The sequence below is a fragment of the Spermophilus citellus genome, assembly GCF_964194105.1.
Source record: "Spermophilus citellus genome assembly, chromosome: 11".
NCBI classification, from domain to species: domain Eukaryota; kingdom Metazoa; phylum Chordata; class Mammalia; order Rodentia; family Sciuridae; genus Spermophilus; species Spermophilus citellus.
Window position 1 is genome coordinate 115,062,571 of NC_138192.1, and position 14,259 is coordinate 115,076,829.

The 14,259-nt window shown below is 36.9% G+C and overlaps 1 protein-coding gene across 1 annotated transcript in view; it reads left to right on the forward strand.

The window, feature by feature from the left end:
* Positions 1–14,259, forward strand: part of ATIC (5-aminoimidazole-4-carboxamide ribonucleotide formyltransferase/IMP cyclohydrolase) — a 33,846-nt gene that overhangs the window by 4,096 nt on the left and 15,491 nt on the right. The window contains exons 3-9 of the mRNA XM_081260635.1: positions 74–150; positions 1,062–1,128; positions 3,721–3,809; positions 4,077–4,228; positions 4,744–4,900; positions 8,015–8,140; positions 9,221–9,328. Of these exons, the coding sequence (XP_081116761.1) occupies positions 74–150; positions 1,062–1,128; positions 3,721–3,809; positions 4,077–4,228; positions 4,744–4,900; positions 8,015–8,140; positions 9,221–9,328 (776 nt within the window). The remainder of the gene's footprint in view (positions 1–73; positions 151–1,061; positions 1,129–3,720; positions 3,810–4,076; positions 4,229–4,743; positions 4,901–8,014; positions 8,141–9,220; positions 9,329–14,259) is intronic.

Consider the following 14,259-nt stretch of genomic DNA (forward strand, 5'->3'; position numbering starts at 1 on the left):
ATAGTCTTGATGGGAGCTGTTTGGATTATTGACAGTTCAGAAATAGTCCTAATATTCTGTTTATCTGTTTCAGAGATGTCTCTGAGATAACTGGATTTCCTGAAATGTTAGGGGGGCGTGTGAAAACCTTGCATCCTGCAGTCCATGCGGGTAAGTGATATTTTCAGTTTAAAACAATCAATGGTTTACAAGAATATTTTAAAACTTTATAGAACAAAGGAGAAAGAAAGCAAGTCATAAGCTGAAAAAAATTTACTGCTTGTTAAGTTATATTGGTTTTGTCACATCAGCTGTCAAATTTCACACTGCATTAGAACCTGTTTAAAGTCTGCCTTACCTTATTACATGATTAATTCAGATTGTTTACTTTTGCTTGCTCTTAACTACTAATTTTTAGAGTGTTGTATTTCCTATTGGAGTTACTGAAAATATTTAGTTTTTATAGTATAAAGTATAGACTTTTAAAATCAGAAGATACCTGATTTTTTTAAAAAATATTTTTTTAGTTGTAGATGGATCTTTATTTATTCTTATGGGGTATTGAGGATAGAACCCAGTGCTTCACACATGCTAGGCAAATGCTGTACCACTGAGCTACAACTCCAGCCCCCAAGATACCTGATTTTTAAAGGATATTTTTTGGAGTGCTTTATTCATTTGCCTGACACAGTTAATTGCAAATAAACCAAAATGGTAATAAATAGTATATTGCTACCTTGTCAGTTGCAGTAAAATTGGGCAAACAAAACCTGGAAGGCTAATGATCATCAGAAAAGACATTGACTTAGGGAATACCTGAACTGTGATGGATTTGACACAATTGGTGTAAAAATTTGTTTTACAGTGTTTACAGTTTGTTACTCAAGAACAGTATATTAGGTACTGATCCAAGAGATTTTTAAATATACTCACTATTATTTTTTGCTCAATAACTCTTAAACTGCATTTTGTATTCATATAATTAAGAGCATTAAAGGATTTAACTTAATTGATGGGACTACATTAAAATAAGTACCTTCTTGTTTTCTGAACTTAATCTTTCTTTAACTTTGTTAAATTAGGAATCCTGGCTCGTAATATCCCAGAAGATAATGCTGACATGGCCAGACTTGATTTTAATCTTATAAGGTAAAAATCCGAAGTTGAACTTTTAACACATCAAGGAACAAAGACAAAGAATATGCCCAACCTGATGTTCTTCACCCACTTTTTTTTCCCTTCACTGTAAGCCCTTGCAGAGTCCATCTTTCTCTCCCCTCCTCTCTTCCCCTGGTTCCTTTCCTCTACTAATATCTCTTCAGTTTTCCTGAGATCCCCTCACCTTTCTTTTTCTTTTTCCTGTTTACCTTCCACATGAGAGAAAACAACCCTTCACTCAACCTTTGACTTTTCACATTTCAGCCCCTGTATATTTTCTTTACATGGTTTTTAGTTTAGGTATAAACTTAGGTCTTTGATTCATTTTAAATTAATTTTTATATATAAGTAAGTGTGAGGTAGGGGTTCAGCTTTATTCTTTTGCATGTGACTGTCGAGTTGTCCTGCATCATTTGTTGAATAGATTTTTTAAATCGTCATTGAGTGGGTTTGGTCGGCTGTGTCTCTGTGTTCCATTATGCCAACACTACTTCACTACTGTAGCTCTGTCTTGTGTTTTGAAATCAGCAGCTGAGTCTTCCAACTTTGTTTTTCTTGTTCAAGATTATTTTGGGCTCGGTGTAGTGGCCCACGCCTGTAATCCCAGAGACTCAAGATGTTAAGGGAAGAGGATTGCAAGTTCCACTCCAGCTTGGGCAATTTAGCCAGTTCCTGTCTCAAAAAATAAATAAATAATAAAATCAGGCTAGAGATACAGCTCAGAGCACTTGCAGGTTCAATCCCCAGTTCTAGAAAGAAAAAAAAAGATTGCCCATTCAGGGACACTTGCATTTCCACATAGTTTTTAGGAACACTTGTCCATTTCTACAAAAAAAGGTAGTTGTAATGGGATTGTGTTAAATCAATAGGTGATTTGGGAAATGTTGCCTTTTCAGCAGTATTAAGTCTTCCAACCCATGAATATGGGATGTCTTTTCACCCATTTCAGTTTTTCTTCACTTTGTTCCATCATTATTTTGTACTTTTCAGTATGCAAGTCTTATATTTTTGTTAAATTTATTCTTAATATTTTTATTCTTTTTGATGCTATTGTAAGTAGGTTTGTTTTCTGAATTTCAGTTTCTGATTGGTCCTTGCTAATGTATACAGTTGCTTTTTGTCTATTAATCATATATCCTGCAACCTCCATGCATTTTTTTTTCTTTTATTGGTGCTAGTAGGTTTTCTTGTGAGTTCCTTGGGATTTTCTGTATATATAAAACATCATGGCATCTGTGTGTGGAGATAACTTCACTTTTTTTTTTTTTTCTAATCCTGAGGATGCCTTTTATTTTTTGGTGTGTTTTCCTGACGGAAACCTCTAGCACAATGTTGAATATTAGTGATAAGAAAGGCTTTTCTTTTTAAGTATTGGGGCTCAAGCTCAGGAGCACTTAACCAATGAGCCACATCCTCTTGTCATTTTTTTATTTTGAGACAGTTCTGGCTAAGTTGTTGAGATTGGCTTTGAACTCTAAATTCTCCTGCCTCAGCCTCCTGAGCTGCTGGGATTACAGGTATGCGCCACCGCTCCTGGCTTGTCAGGTGCTTTTTTGTGCATCTATTGAGATGATCAGATATTTTTTTGTTCTTTATTCTGTTAGCATTACATTAACTGTTTTTTTCTGTTTTAAGAATATTTTTTAGTTGTAGCTGGACACAATATCTTTATTTATTTTTATGTGATGCTGAAAATCAAACCCAGTACCTCACAGTGTAAGGCAAGCACTCTACCCCTGAGCTACAGCGCCAGCCTTTAACTTTTTTTTTTTTATTAGACTCAACTTGCCATGATGTATAATTTTTTTTCTATTTTTGTGGATTCAGTTTGTTAGGATTTTTTTGTGTCAACATACATAAGAGGTAGTGGTCTGTAGTTTTCTTGGGACATGTTTATCTGGTTTAGTATCAGGGAATAGACTTAATAGAATGAACTGGGGGTTTCAATCTCCTATTTTCCCAGAGTTTTTGATCATTTTCACTACTTAAACATGTTTGGCTCAGGAGCCTGCCCACAGGAATTTGAAGTCCAGAGAGTGGAAGTCTACTTCATTAGTCATTTTAAAATTATTTCTGCATTTTAAGTTATTCTTTTGGCCTTCCTGTTAACATCATTTTTGTGGCTGCTCTGAAGGCAAAACAAGTATTTCACCTTTAGAATGTTCTATTGTTTTTCATCACCGTGCATAGTCCATTGGTAAATGAATCTAAATTTGAACATCCTGATAAAAGTGATCACAGTCTAAAATGAGGATGTTATTTGTAATTTGGTGTTTTCCATTTCTGTTGAAGTGTTTTAAGTTTCTGATGGCCTGATGAGGTTACCCAAGCAGGATACCGGTCCTTGGAGGGACCAGTGTGTGACCAGATCAGAGCTACAGCTGACTACACCATTTGTACTCCAAAGTTCTAGGACAAGTAGACCTTTTAGCACAACTTTTTAGAACTCTGAATGTCAGGCTCACAGTTTGTAATTTGGATCTTTTTTGGTTTTGATCATGTTTCTAGTACTGACTTCTTCCTAGATAAGCTGTAAACCACATAAGCTGAGTCTTCGATGACGCTCGCTTCTCTCCTTTCTAGAGTTGTTGCCTGTAATCTGTATCCCTTTGTGAAGACAGTGGCTTCTCCAGATGTAACTGTTGAGGAGGCTGTTGAGCAAATTGATATTGGTAAGTTAGAGAAACCATTTTGAGGACTGACTGAGGAGGGGATTATTTGAATTCCAATGAGATTTTCTTTTCATTATTAATGAAACATAGTTACTTCTCCAAGATTATCTTCTGGGATAATTATAACTTATCTGTTTTATTATCTATTTATGGTATGGAGTTTTATTTAGGTATTTTTTTCCTTATTTGTTTTCCTTTTTAAGTCAAGAATTAAAGAGAACTTTGTGTACAGTGACTATAAAGATATTTTTTTGTTGTTCTTGAAAGGTGGAGTGACCTTACTGAGGGCCGCAGCCAAAAATCATGCCCGAGTGACAGTTGTGTGTGAACCAGAGGACTATGTGGCAGTATCCACAGAGATGCAGAGCTCCGATAGTAAGGACACCTCCTTGGAGACGAGACGCCAGTTGGCCTTGAAGGTGGGGGATGCACTAAAGTTACATCTGAGCCAGGCATGGTGTTGCAATCCTGTGATCCCAGTGACTTGGGAGGCTAAAATCAGGAGGATTGATCACAAGTTCCAGGGTAGCCTCAATAATTTAATGAGGCCCTAAGCAACTTAGTGAGACCCTGTCTCAAAATGGAAAATAAACAGGGCTAAGGATGTGACTCAGTGGTTAAGACCCCGTAATTCAATCTCTGATACCCCCCCAAAAAGTGATGTTTATCGAGTGCAGTGTTTGCCAAACCAAATGTATTCAGTTCTTGCTTAGATATATCACCTAACAAGGCTTTGTTTGGAACTGCTATCCTTTTGTTAAAAATAGAATCTACCAAAAAGAATGAAAGACAACAGGAAGGGATCATTTGTAGAGTTATTCGTTGTTTGTGTCGTGTTTGTCTCATGCACAGGAACCAGGTATGCGGTTTGCTGTGTGCCTAAAACTCTCTTATCCCTGCTGCTAGTGTCTCACAAAGCTTACACCTTTTGTAGGCATTTACTCACACAGCACAATATGATGAAGCAATTTCAGATTACTTCAGGAAGCAGTATAGTAAAGGAGTGTCTCAGATGCCCTTGAGGTATGGAATGAACCCTCATCAGACTCCTGCCCAGCTCTACACACTGAAGCCCCGGCTTCCCATCACAGGTAAAGCCTAGTGTTGTGTGACTGTGCTGTGTCTGGATACTTGTGTGGCTTTCTCTGCATTGTGCCTGATATGAGTCACATTTAGAAAATAAGATAAATTACATAATACCTCTTGCAACTGTCCAAAATTGGGATACCAGTTGGACTTGTGAAATGTTGAAGAAATCTAGGTGGCAAAGAGGTCAATTTGGAGATGCAGAATAGAATGTCCTTCCCATGTGGATGGATATTTATAAAGATGTCGGTTAGGATGGGATGCCTGGGTTTCACAGGGGAGGATCAAGACCAAGCCTTGGGGTGCTTCTCCACTTGGTGGCAAAGCAGTGGAGGGACCAGTGGAGGAAAACCTACACATTTCGATGAGGTGGAATGCTTTAGAATAGAGGAAGGACTTTTGGGGAGTGATTCAAGGACCAGTTTCCTTGGAATGATAGTTTTATGAAGTGGGCCAGAACACAAATTTGAGGTTCGGAAATAATGATACATAATTCTTCAAACAAATTAGGATTTCCATTGGTTTCTAGAGTGAAAAGAGGATTTTCAGTGTTTGCTCCTGATGTGGGCTGTTGGAACAAGTCCTTGATTATGGAGAGTGGAGAACAGGCAGAGAGAATTATAGGTGTGGCAGCTTTGGAGACCAAACACTGACAGAGCAAGAGCAGCCTTGCTCACAATACAAGGGCACGCCCAGAGCCCACAGGCTGGCATCTTTGCTGGTGGGAAGAAGCAGGCCTTCCTGTCAGCTTTCTTTGTTGGTCTCAACAGCTTGGGGAGAGGTGGAGGGGAGCAGGATAACTTAAAATGCTCTTTTCCTTACCCTTCACATTCTTTCACTATCTGTTTTTATTCTATCTCAGGTACATTTTGTGTCTAACAATACTCCTGTCCCCAGTCACCCCATAACAGACATGACTGTCTTAACTGATCTCTACTTTCTCTCTTGGCCTTCTTGTTTTCACATCAGAGAATCTTAAAAATGTGCAGCAGATGATGTCTCACCTGCTTGAAACCCTTTTCAGTCTTCCCTCTTCAAGCACCTGCCCAGATCTATTTCCTCTGCAGTACCCTCACCCCGCTCCCTAAAAAATACTTAAAAAGTCTCCCCAGCCTCCCTCCCCCAAAAGATATGTATATATATACTTACATATACAATAAGTATATATAGTAAATATAAATATGTATTTTATATATTATAAATATATAATAAATATGAATACATTTATATATTCATGTATATTTATTCTATATGTATGTATTTGTATGTTTACATATATTAATATATTATATATAAACAGTATACATTTATATATATAGTACTCTTTGAACTTAGGTGAGTGACATAGAAGAAACAAACTAGACAATAATGAGTTGTAGAAGTAAAATATTTCACAAGACATACAATGGTTCATAATAAAGTGAGGCACCCTGTGTATAGCTCCTCATCTCCCTTGCTTCATAGACAAAGTAGCTGTGTCACGATTGAGAGAATAATTGGTTTTTGAAACATCTCAAGAGTTGAGTACCAGTTACCCTTCAAATATCAAATATTTAAAGACACTAATAATTGGTCAGACAGAAAGTTCTGCAGAGAAGTTCTGAATCTAGTAAATAGCTAAGTAAATAGAAATCGTCTCATTTCTGGTCGTAAGAAACTAGTCATTACAATCATACACACAATTCCATCTTTACTCTTGCTTCAGTTTTGTTTCCAGACACACAAACAAGCATATACCCTGTAATTAAATCACTGTCAAAAACATTCAAACCATATGATAAAGCAAAATGCCCCCTCTGTTGTGAAAATAAGCATATGTTTGGGAGAAATTCAATGAGTCTCTTACAGTAAATCATTGTTTATTTACCCAGAGCCACCTCTGCCATATTTACCATAAAACATAATAAGAAAAAAAAAACAACATTCATACCCCCACACACTAAAATAAGGGAACAATAAATCAAGACTTTTATATCGTACTAGTGAAAATGCTTTTGATAATGGAAAGTACGAGAACTGAAAGTACATGAAGATATTTTTTGCCTCAGAACCCAAATGAGGACTATAAATTACAGGGAGGAAGTATCTGAGATAAAATACAGGTGGTACACACCTGTAATGTCAGCTACTCAGGAGGCTGAGGCAGGAGGATGTCAACTTCAAGGCCAGCCTTGGCAACTTACCAAGACTCAGTCTCAAAATTCAAAGTGCTGAGGATGTAACTCAGTGGTGGAGGACCCTTGGTTTTAAACCCCAATACCACCCTCAGCCATGGGCATTTAAGTTCCTCCACGTCTTTTCATGGCTTAATAGCTTGTTTCCTTTCATTGCTTAGTTTGTTTGCCTCCCTCATAAGCTTACTGAAGACAATGATATGGGGGAGAGGTAAGAAGGGCGCCTTTATTCACTGATGTATCCCAAGTGCCTGAGCAGCCACTAATGTGGTAGGCAGTTAGCAAACATTTTGTGCAAGGTTTTTACTTTTTTCAAAAAAGTCTCTACTATTCAAGATAACATGAGGGAAATGAAATCATGCAGCTTTGTTTTTAGTTAGTGCTGGCTCACTGTTTGCTTATATGCAAATCTTATGTTTATTCATGAGAGATACTAGCTCATGCCAAAGGTAGGAAAATAGTTAATGCTAGACTCTGAAGTTGCAGGCTCTTCCTAACTGCGATTTAGCTTTAGGCCATCTACTGCTTCTGCTGCAAAAGAATTTCTTCTTTCTTTCTCCTTTCCTTCCACCTCTTGCTTTAGCTTGTAGTATATTTTTTTCAATTGACAAATTGTAAAATTTTCAATATGTACTCTTTAATTACAACAGTTATCTCAATTCTGAATTTACATGGTTCTCTGACTGATTTCTAGTCTTGTCCCGATTCCTCCTACCTGAAACTCTATTGTTGATTGATGACTAGTCTGGCTGGATCTGGCCCTCCAGCAGTGTGTGTGCCTAGCACCGGTGTATGAGCTCAGGCTCAGCTGCTTTGTTTTTCTTTGTCAAGTTCCTATATGTTAGTGTCTCTTTGCTCTTAATTGTACTTTACTTGAAACATTTGTGTAGACTTGGTAAGTTTTATTTTTTAAGGACTGTAAAGTGTATGTGTGCTTGTATACAGTTCTCAACGGAGCGCCTGGATTCATAAACCTGTGTGATGCTTTGAATGCATGGCAGCTGGTGAAGGAACTCAGAGAAGCTTTAGACATTCCAGCCGCAGCCTCCTTCAAACACGTTAGCCCAGCAGGTAAAGCACTGTGTTCCTGAATGCTCTGGAGCTGCTCACCATGTGTTTCTTTTAAAATCCTTTTATATGCTTTTGTATACTTGACCCGCTCTAATGTGAATCTAGGTGTTCTGTGAAGGTTTCAGTGAGTCTAGTGATAATAGGATCAATATAATAATATCATAAAATATGATAACACATATAATTATTTGACAGTATTATGAGATAGGAAAATCAGGCCTTTTTTACTGTGTAAGCATGATTTTATCAATCAAATATTTTTCCATGTTTAAAAATGAATCTTAATAAAACATGAAGAAGTTGTTCTTAGGACACTTCATCTGTAGCTCCCCCCGCCCCCCTGCCCCATTACTGGGGATTGAACCCAGGGGCACTCTACCATTGGGCTACATCTCCAACCCTTTTGCTTAAATGTTATTTTGAGACAGAGTCTCACTAAGATGCTAAGGCTGTCCTGGAACTTGCAATCCTCCTGCCTTAGTCTCACAAATTGCTGGGATTACAGGCCCGAACTACTACAACTTTTTATAGCCATTGTATGAGATACCTTTTTGCTTCTGAATTAAACCCTAATTCATATGTACACACACACACACACACACACACACACACACACACACACATATATGTTATAGAATTAAGAATATACATATGGACACACACACATATCACCAGCTTTGCTGACAGTGCAACATATAATTATTTCTCAGTATTTATTACTTGTTAAAGCAATAGGATCAGGGAAGAAATAATTGATGTGTGTTACCAAGCAAAACAGAAAGAGTCAATAAGGAAGTAGCCCAGCTTCCTACACACTGGGTGCTATCAAGTTTCAGTGACTCTGTTTGCAGAGGCTAGAGAGGAGATTAAAGCCCCAACCCTACCCTCCTGCTGCCTTGGCTCACCCAGCAACTCTATTTTTGGTGTTTAATTTTGTGGATAAGTAGAATTTTATTTGGCACAGGTGGTAAAAAAAATGTGCTGCATAGACTAGACGTTTAAAAAAGTCTTGATTTAGGAGTTGACTACTAGCAACTTGAGGCTTTAAGTTTATTGATTATTTTGTGGTTTTCGCTATAGGAGCTGCGGTTGGAATTCCACTCAGTGAAGATGAGGCCAAAGTCTGCATGGTCTATGACATGTATAAAACCCTTACACCCATATCAACTGCATATGCAAGAGCAAGAGGTGAGACTAATAGGATTTTTATTTTGGGGGGAGAAAAAGCAATATTTTATCCTAAACAGAATAAAATAGTGATGTCGTTGTTTCCGTATAAAATTTCAAGTTATATTTGTTTTTATTAATACTTAAGAATGAGTATGAGTACCTTGGAACAAACTTGTTCATAAAATTATGTTAGATTTTAATGTGATAAATGGAATTTTGTATATATAATTTGACATTGAATGCATTTTGATTATTATATGATAAAACTATATATTACTTTAACTATAAAATTATATTGTTTTATATGCATCAGAAATATCTAATTCTTGAGTTTTTATTGTAATTGTATAAAAGATGTTTTTATTGTAATTGTATAAAAGATTATTGAAAAACCTATTGTAGTTTATCATCTATAGCAGAGTCAACAAACTATAACCTTCAGACTGAATCCAGCCTGTTTCCTATATTTATAATGTTTGATTAGATCCCGGCCACATGCATTTTTGTGTATTTTTAGTGGCTGATTTTGAACTCCAGCTGCAGATCTGAGTAGTTGCAATAGAGAACACTAAATGCAAAGCTTAAAGAATGTTTACGGTCTGGCCCTTCACAGAAAAATTGTTCAGTGCCATTCTAGAAGGTAAAATTGATGAAAGCTTGCTGATTGCTTCAGTTAAATGACATTGATGGATCTGTTATTTGTCATACGTAAACAATAAGAAAAACGAATTTTTATATGATCATATAGGCATTTTTTTTTTATTCATTGTTCAAAACATTACAGAGCTCATGATATATCATCTTTCATACATTATACTCAATGGGGTTTTGAACTCCCATTTTTACCCCAAATACAGATTGCAGAATCACAACTGTTACATACTCACATTATTACATAATGGCATATTAGTGACTCTTGTATTCTGCTACCTTTCCTATCCCCTACTATCCCCCCTCCCCTCCCCTCCCCTCCCATCTTCCCTCTCTATCTCCTCTGCTGTTGTTCAATTCTCTCCCCTTTTTACCCCCTCCCCCTTGCCCCTCATAACCTCTTATAATTTTGTGTATCATTGAAGGTCTCCTACCATTTCCATATGCTTTCCCTTCTCTCTCCCTTTCTCTCCCCCCATTCGTCTTTGTTTACTGTTAGTCTTTTCCTCATGCTCTTCCTTCCTGTTCTGTTCTTAGTTGCTCCCTTTATATCAAAGAAGACATTTGGCATTTGTTTTTTAGGGCTTGGCTAGCTTCACTTAGCATACTCTGCTCTAATACCATCCATTTCCCTGCAAATTCTATGATTTTGTCATTTCTTAGTGCTGCATAATACTCCGTTGTGTATAGATGCCACATTTTTTTTATCCATTCATCTATTGAAGGGCATCTAGGTTGGTTCCACAGTCTAGCTATTGTGAATTGTGTCGCTATAATCATTGATGTGCCGTATCCCTACAGTGCGCTCTTTTAAGGTCCTCAGGGAATAGTCCGAGAAGGGCGATAGCTGGGTCAAATGGTGGATCCATTCCCAGCTTTCCCAGGAATCTCCATACTGCTTTCCAAATTGGCCTCACCATTTTGCAGTCCCACCAGCAGTGTACAAGTGTACCCTTTTCCCCACATCCCCGCCAACACTTATTGTTGTTTGACTTCATAATGGCTGCCAATCTTGCTGGAGTGAGATGGTATCTTAGGGTGGTTTTGATTTGCATTTCTCTGATTGCTAGAGATGGTGAGCATTTTTCCATGTACTTGTTGATTGATTGTATGTCCTCCTCTGAGAAGTGTCTGTTCAGGTCCTTGGCCCATTTGTTGATTGGGTTATTTGCTATCTTATTATTTAATTTTTTGAGTTCTTTGTACATTCTGGATATTAGGGCTCTATCTGAGGTGTGAGGGGTAAAAATTTGTTCCCAGGATGTAGGCTCTCTATTTACCTCTTTTATTGTTTCCCTTGCTGAGAAAAAACTTTTTAGTTTAAGTAAGTCCCATTTGTTGATTCTTGTTATTAACTCTTGTGCTATGGGCGTCCTATTAAGGAATTTGGAGCCCGACCCCACTATATGTAGATCGGAGCCAACTTTTTCTTCTATCAGACGCAGCGTCTCTGATTTGATATCTAGCTCCTTGATCCATTTTGAGTTAACTTTTGTGGATGGCGAGAGAAAGGGATTCAATTTCATTTTGTTGCATATGGATTTCCAATTTTCCCAGCACCATTTGTTGAAGATGCTATCCTTCCTCCATTGCATGTTTTTAGCCCCTTTATCAAATATAAGATAGTTGTAACTTTGTGGATTAGTCTCTGTGTCTTCTGTTCTGTACCATTGGTCCACCTGCCTGTTTTGGTACAACTACCATGCTGTTTTTGTTACTATTGCTTTGTAGTACAGTTTGAACTCTGGTATCGCTATACCTCCAGATTCACATTTCCTTCTTAGAATTGCTTTTGCTATTCTGGGTCTTTTGTTTTTCCATATGAATTTCATGATTGCTTTATCTATTTCTACAAGAAATGCCATTGGGATTTTGATTGGCATCACATTAAACCTGTAGAGAACTTTGGGTAATATCGCCATTTTGATGATGTTAGTTCTGCCTATCCATGAACAGGGTACATTTTTTCATCTTCTGAGATCTTCTTCTATCTCTCTCTTTAGGGTTCTGTAGTTTTCATTGTATAAATCTTTCACCTCTTTTGTTAGGTTGATTCCCAAGTATCTTATTTTTTTTGAGGATATTGTGAATGGAGTGGTTTTCCTTATTTCCATTTCAGAGGTTTTGTTGCTGATATACAGGAATGCCTTTGATTTACGCATGTTGATTTTATAACCTGCCACTTTGCTGAATCCATTTATTAACTCTAGCAGCTTCTTTGTAGACCCTTTTGGGTCTGTTAAGTATATTATCATGTCATCCGCAAATAGCGATAATTTAATTTCTTCTTTTCCTATTTTTATGCCTTTAATTTCTTTTGTCTGTCTAATTGCTCTGGCTAGTACTTCGAGAACTAAATTGAATAGAAGTGGTGATAGAGGGCATCCCTGTCTTGTTCCAGATTTTAGAGGGAATGCCTTCAGTTTTTCTCCGTTTAGGATGATGCTAGCCTGAGGTTTAGCATATATAGCTTTTACAATGTTGAGGTAAGTTCCTGTTATCTCTAGTTTTTCTAGTGTTTTGAACATAAAGGGATGCTGTACTTTGTCAAATGCTTTTTCTGCATCTATCGAGATGATCATATGGTACTTGTCTTTAAGTCTATTGATGTGGTGAATAGCATTTATTGATTTTCGTGTATTGAACCAGCCTTGCATCCCAGGGATGAATCCTACTTGATCATGGTGCACAAGTTTTTTGATATGTTTTTGTATTCGATTTGCCAGAATTTTATTGAGAATTTTTTGCATCCAAGTTCATTAGAGATATTGGTCTGTAGTTTTCTTTCTTTGAAGTGTCTTTGTCTGGTTTTGGAATCAGAGTGATGTTGGCCTCATAGAATGAATTTGGAAGAGCTCCTTCATTTTCTATTTCTTGAAATAGCTTGAAAAGTATTGGTATTAATTCTTCTTTGAAGGTTTTGTAGAACTCCGCTGTATACCCATCCGGTCCGGGGCTTTTCTTGGTTGGTAGTCTTTTGATAGCTTCTTCTATTTCTTCCTTTGTTATTGGTCTGTTTAAATTGTGTGTGTCTTCCTTTCTCAATCTGGGCAGATCATATGACTTAAGAAATTTATCGATATCTTCACTATCTTCTATTTTATTGGAATATAGGGTTTCGAAATACTTTCTAATTATCTTCTGTATTTCTGTAGTATCTGTTGTGATATTGCCTTTTTCATCCCGTATGTTGGTAATTTCTCTTCTCTTCGTTAGCATGGCTAAGGGCCTGTCTATTTTTTTATTTTTTCAAAGAACCAACTTTTAGTTTTATCAATTTTTTCAATGGTTTTTTTCATTTCAATTTCGTTGATTTCTGCTCTAATTTTAATTATTTCTTGTCTTCTACTACATTTCCTGTTGTTTTGCTCTTCCTTTTCTAGGTTTTTGAGGTGTAGTGTGAGTTCATTTATTTGTTGGTTTTTTCTTTTTTTGAGGAAAGAACTCCAAGAAATGAATTTCCCTCTTAAAACTGCTTTCATTGTGTCCCATAGATTCTGGTATGTTGTGTCTGTATTATCATTTGTCTCTAAGAATTTTTTCATCTCCTCCTTTATGTCTTCTGTAACCCATTGATCATTCAGTAACATATTGTTCATTTTCCATGTGATGTAGGATTTTTCCTTCCTTCTTTTATCATTGATTTCCAATTTCATTCCGTTGTGATCAGATATGATGTATGGTATTATCTCCACGCCTTATACTTACTAAGAGTTGCCTTGTGGCATAATATATGGTCTATCTTTGAGTAGGATCCATGTGCCGCTGAGAAGAATGTGTATCCACTTGATGATGGTTGATATATTCTATATATGTCGGTTAAGTCTAGGTTATTGATTGTGCTGTTGAGTTCTATAGTTTCTTTATTCAGTTTTTGTCTAGAGGATCTGTCTAATGGCAAGAGCGGTGTGTTGAAGTCACCCATAATTATTGTGTTGTGGTCTATTTGACCTTGAACTTGAGGAGAGTTTGTTTTATGAATGTTGCAGCTCCATTGTTTGGTGCATACAAATTGATAATTGTTATGTCTTGTTGGTGGATGGTTCCTTTTAACAGTATATAGTGTCCTTCTTTATCCTTCTTGATTAACTTAGGTTTAAAGTTGATTTTATTCGATATGAGTATGGCCACTCCTGCTTGCTTCCGAGGGCCATGTGAGTGGTATGATTTTTCCCAACCTTTTACCTTCAGCCTGTGTATGTCTTTTCCTATCATATGAGTCTCTTGAAGGCAGCATATTGTTGGATTTATTTTTTTGATCCAGGTTACTAGCCGATGTCTCTTGATTGGTGAGTTTA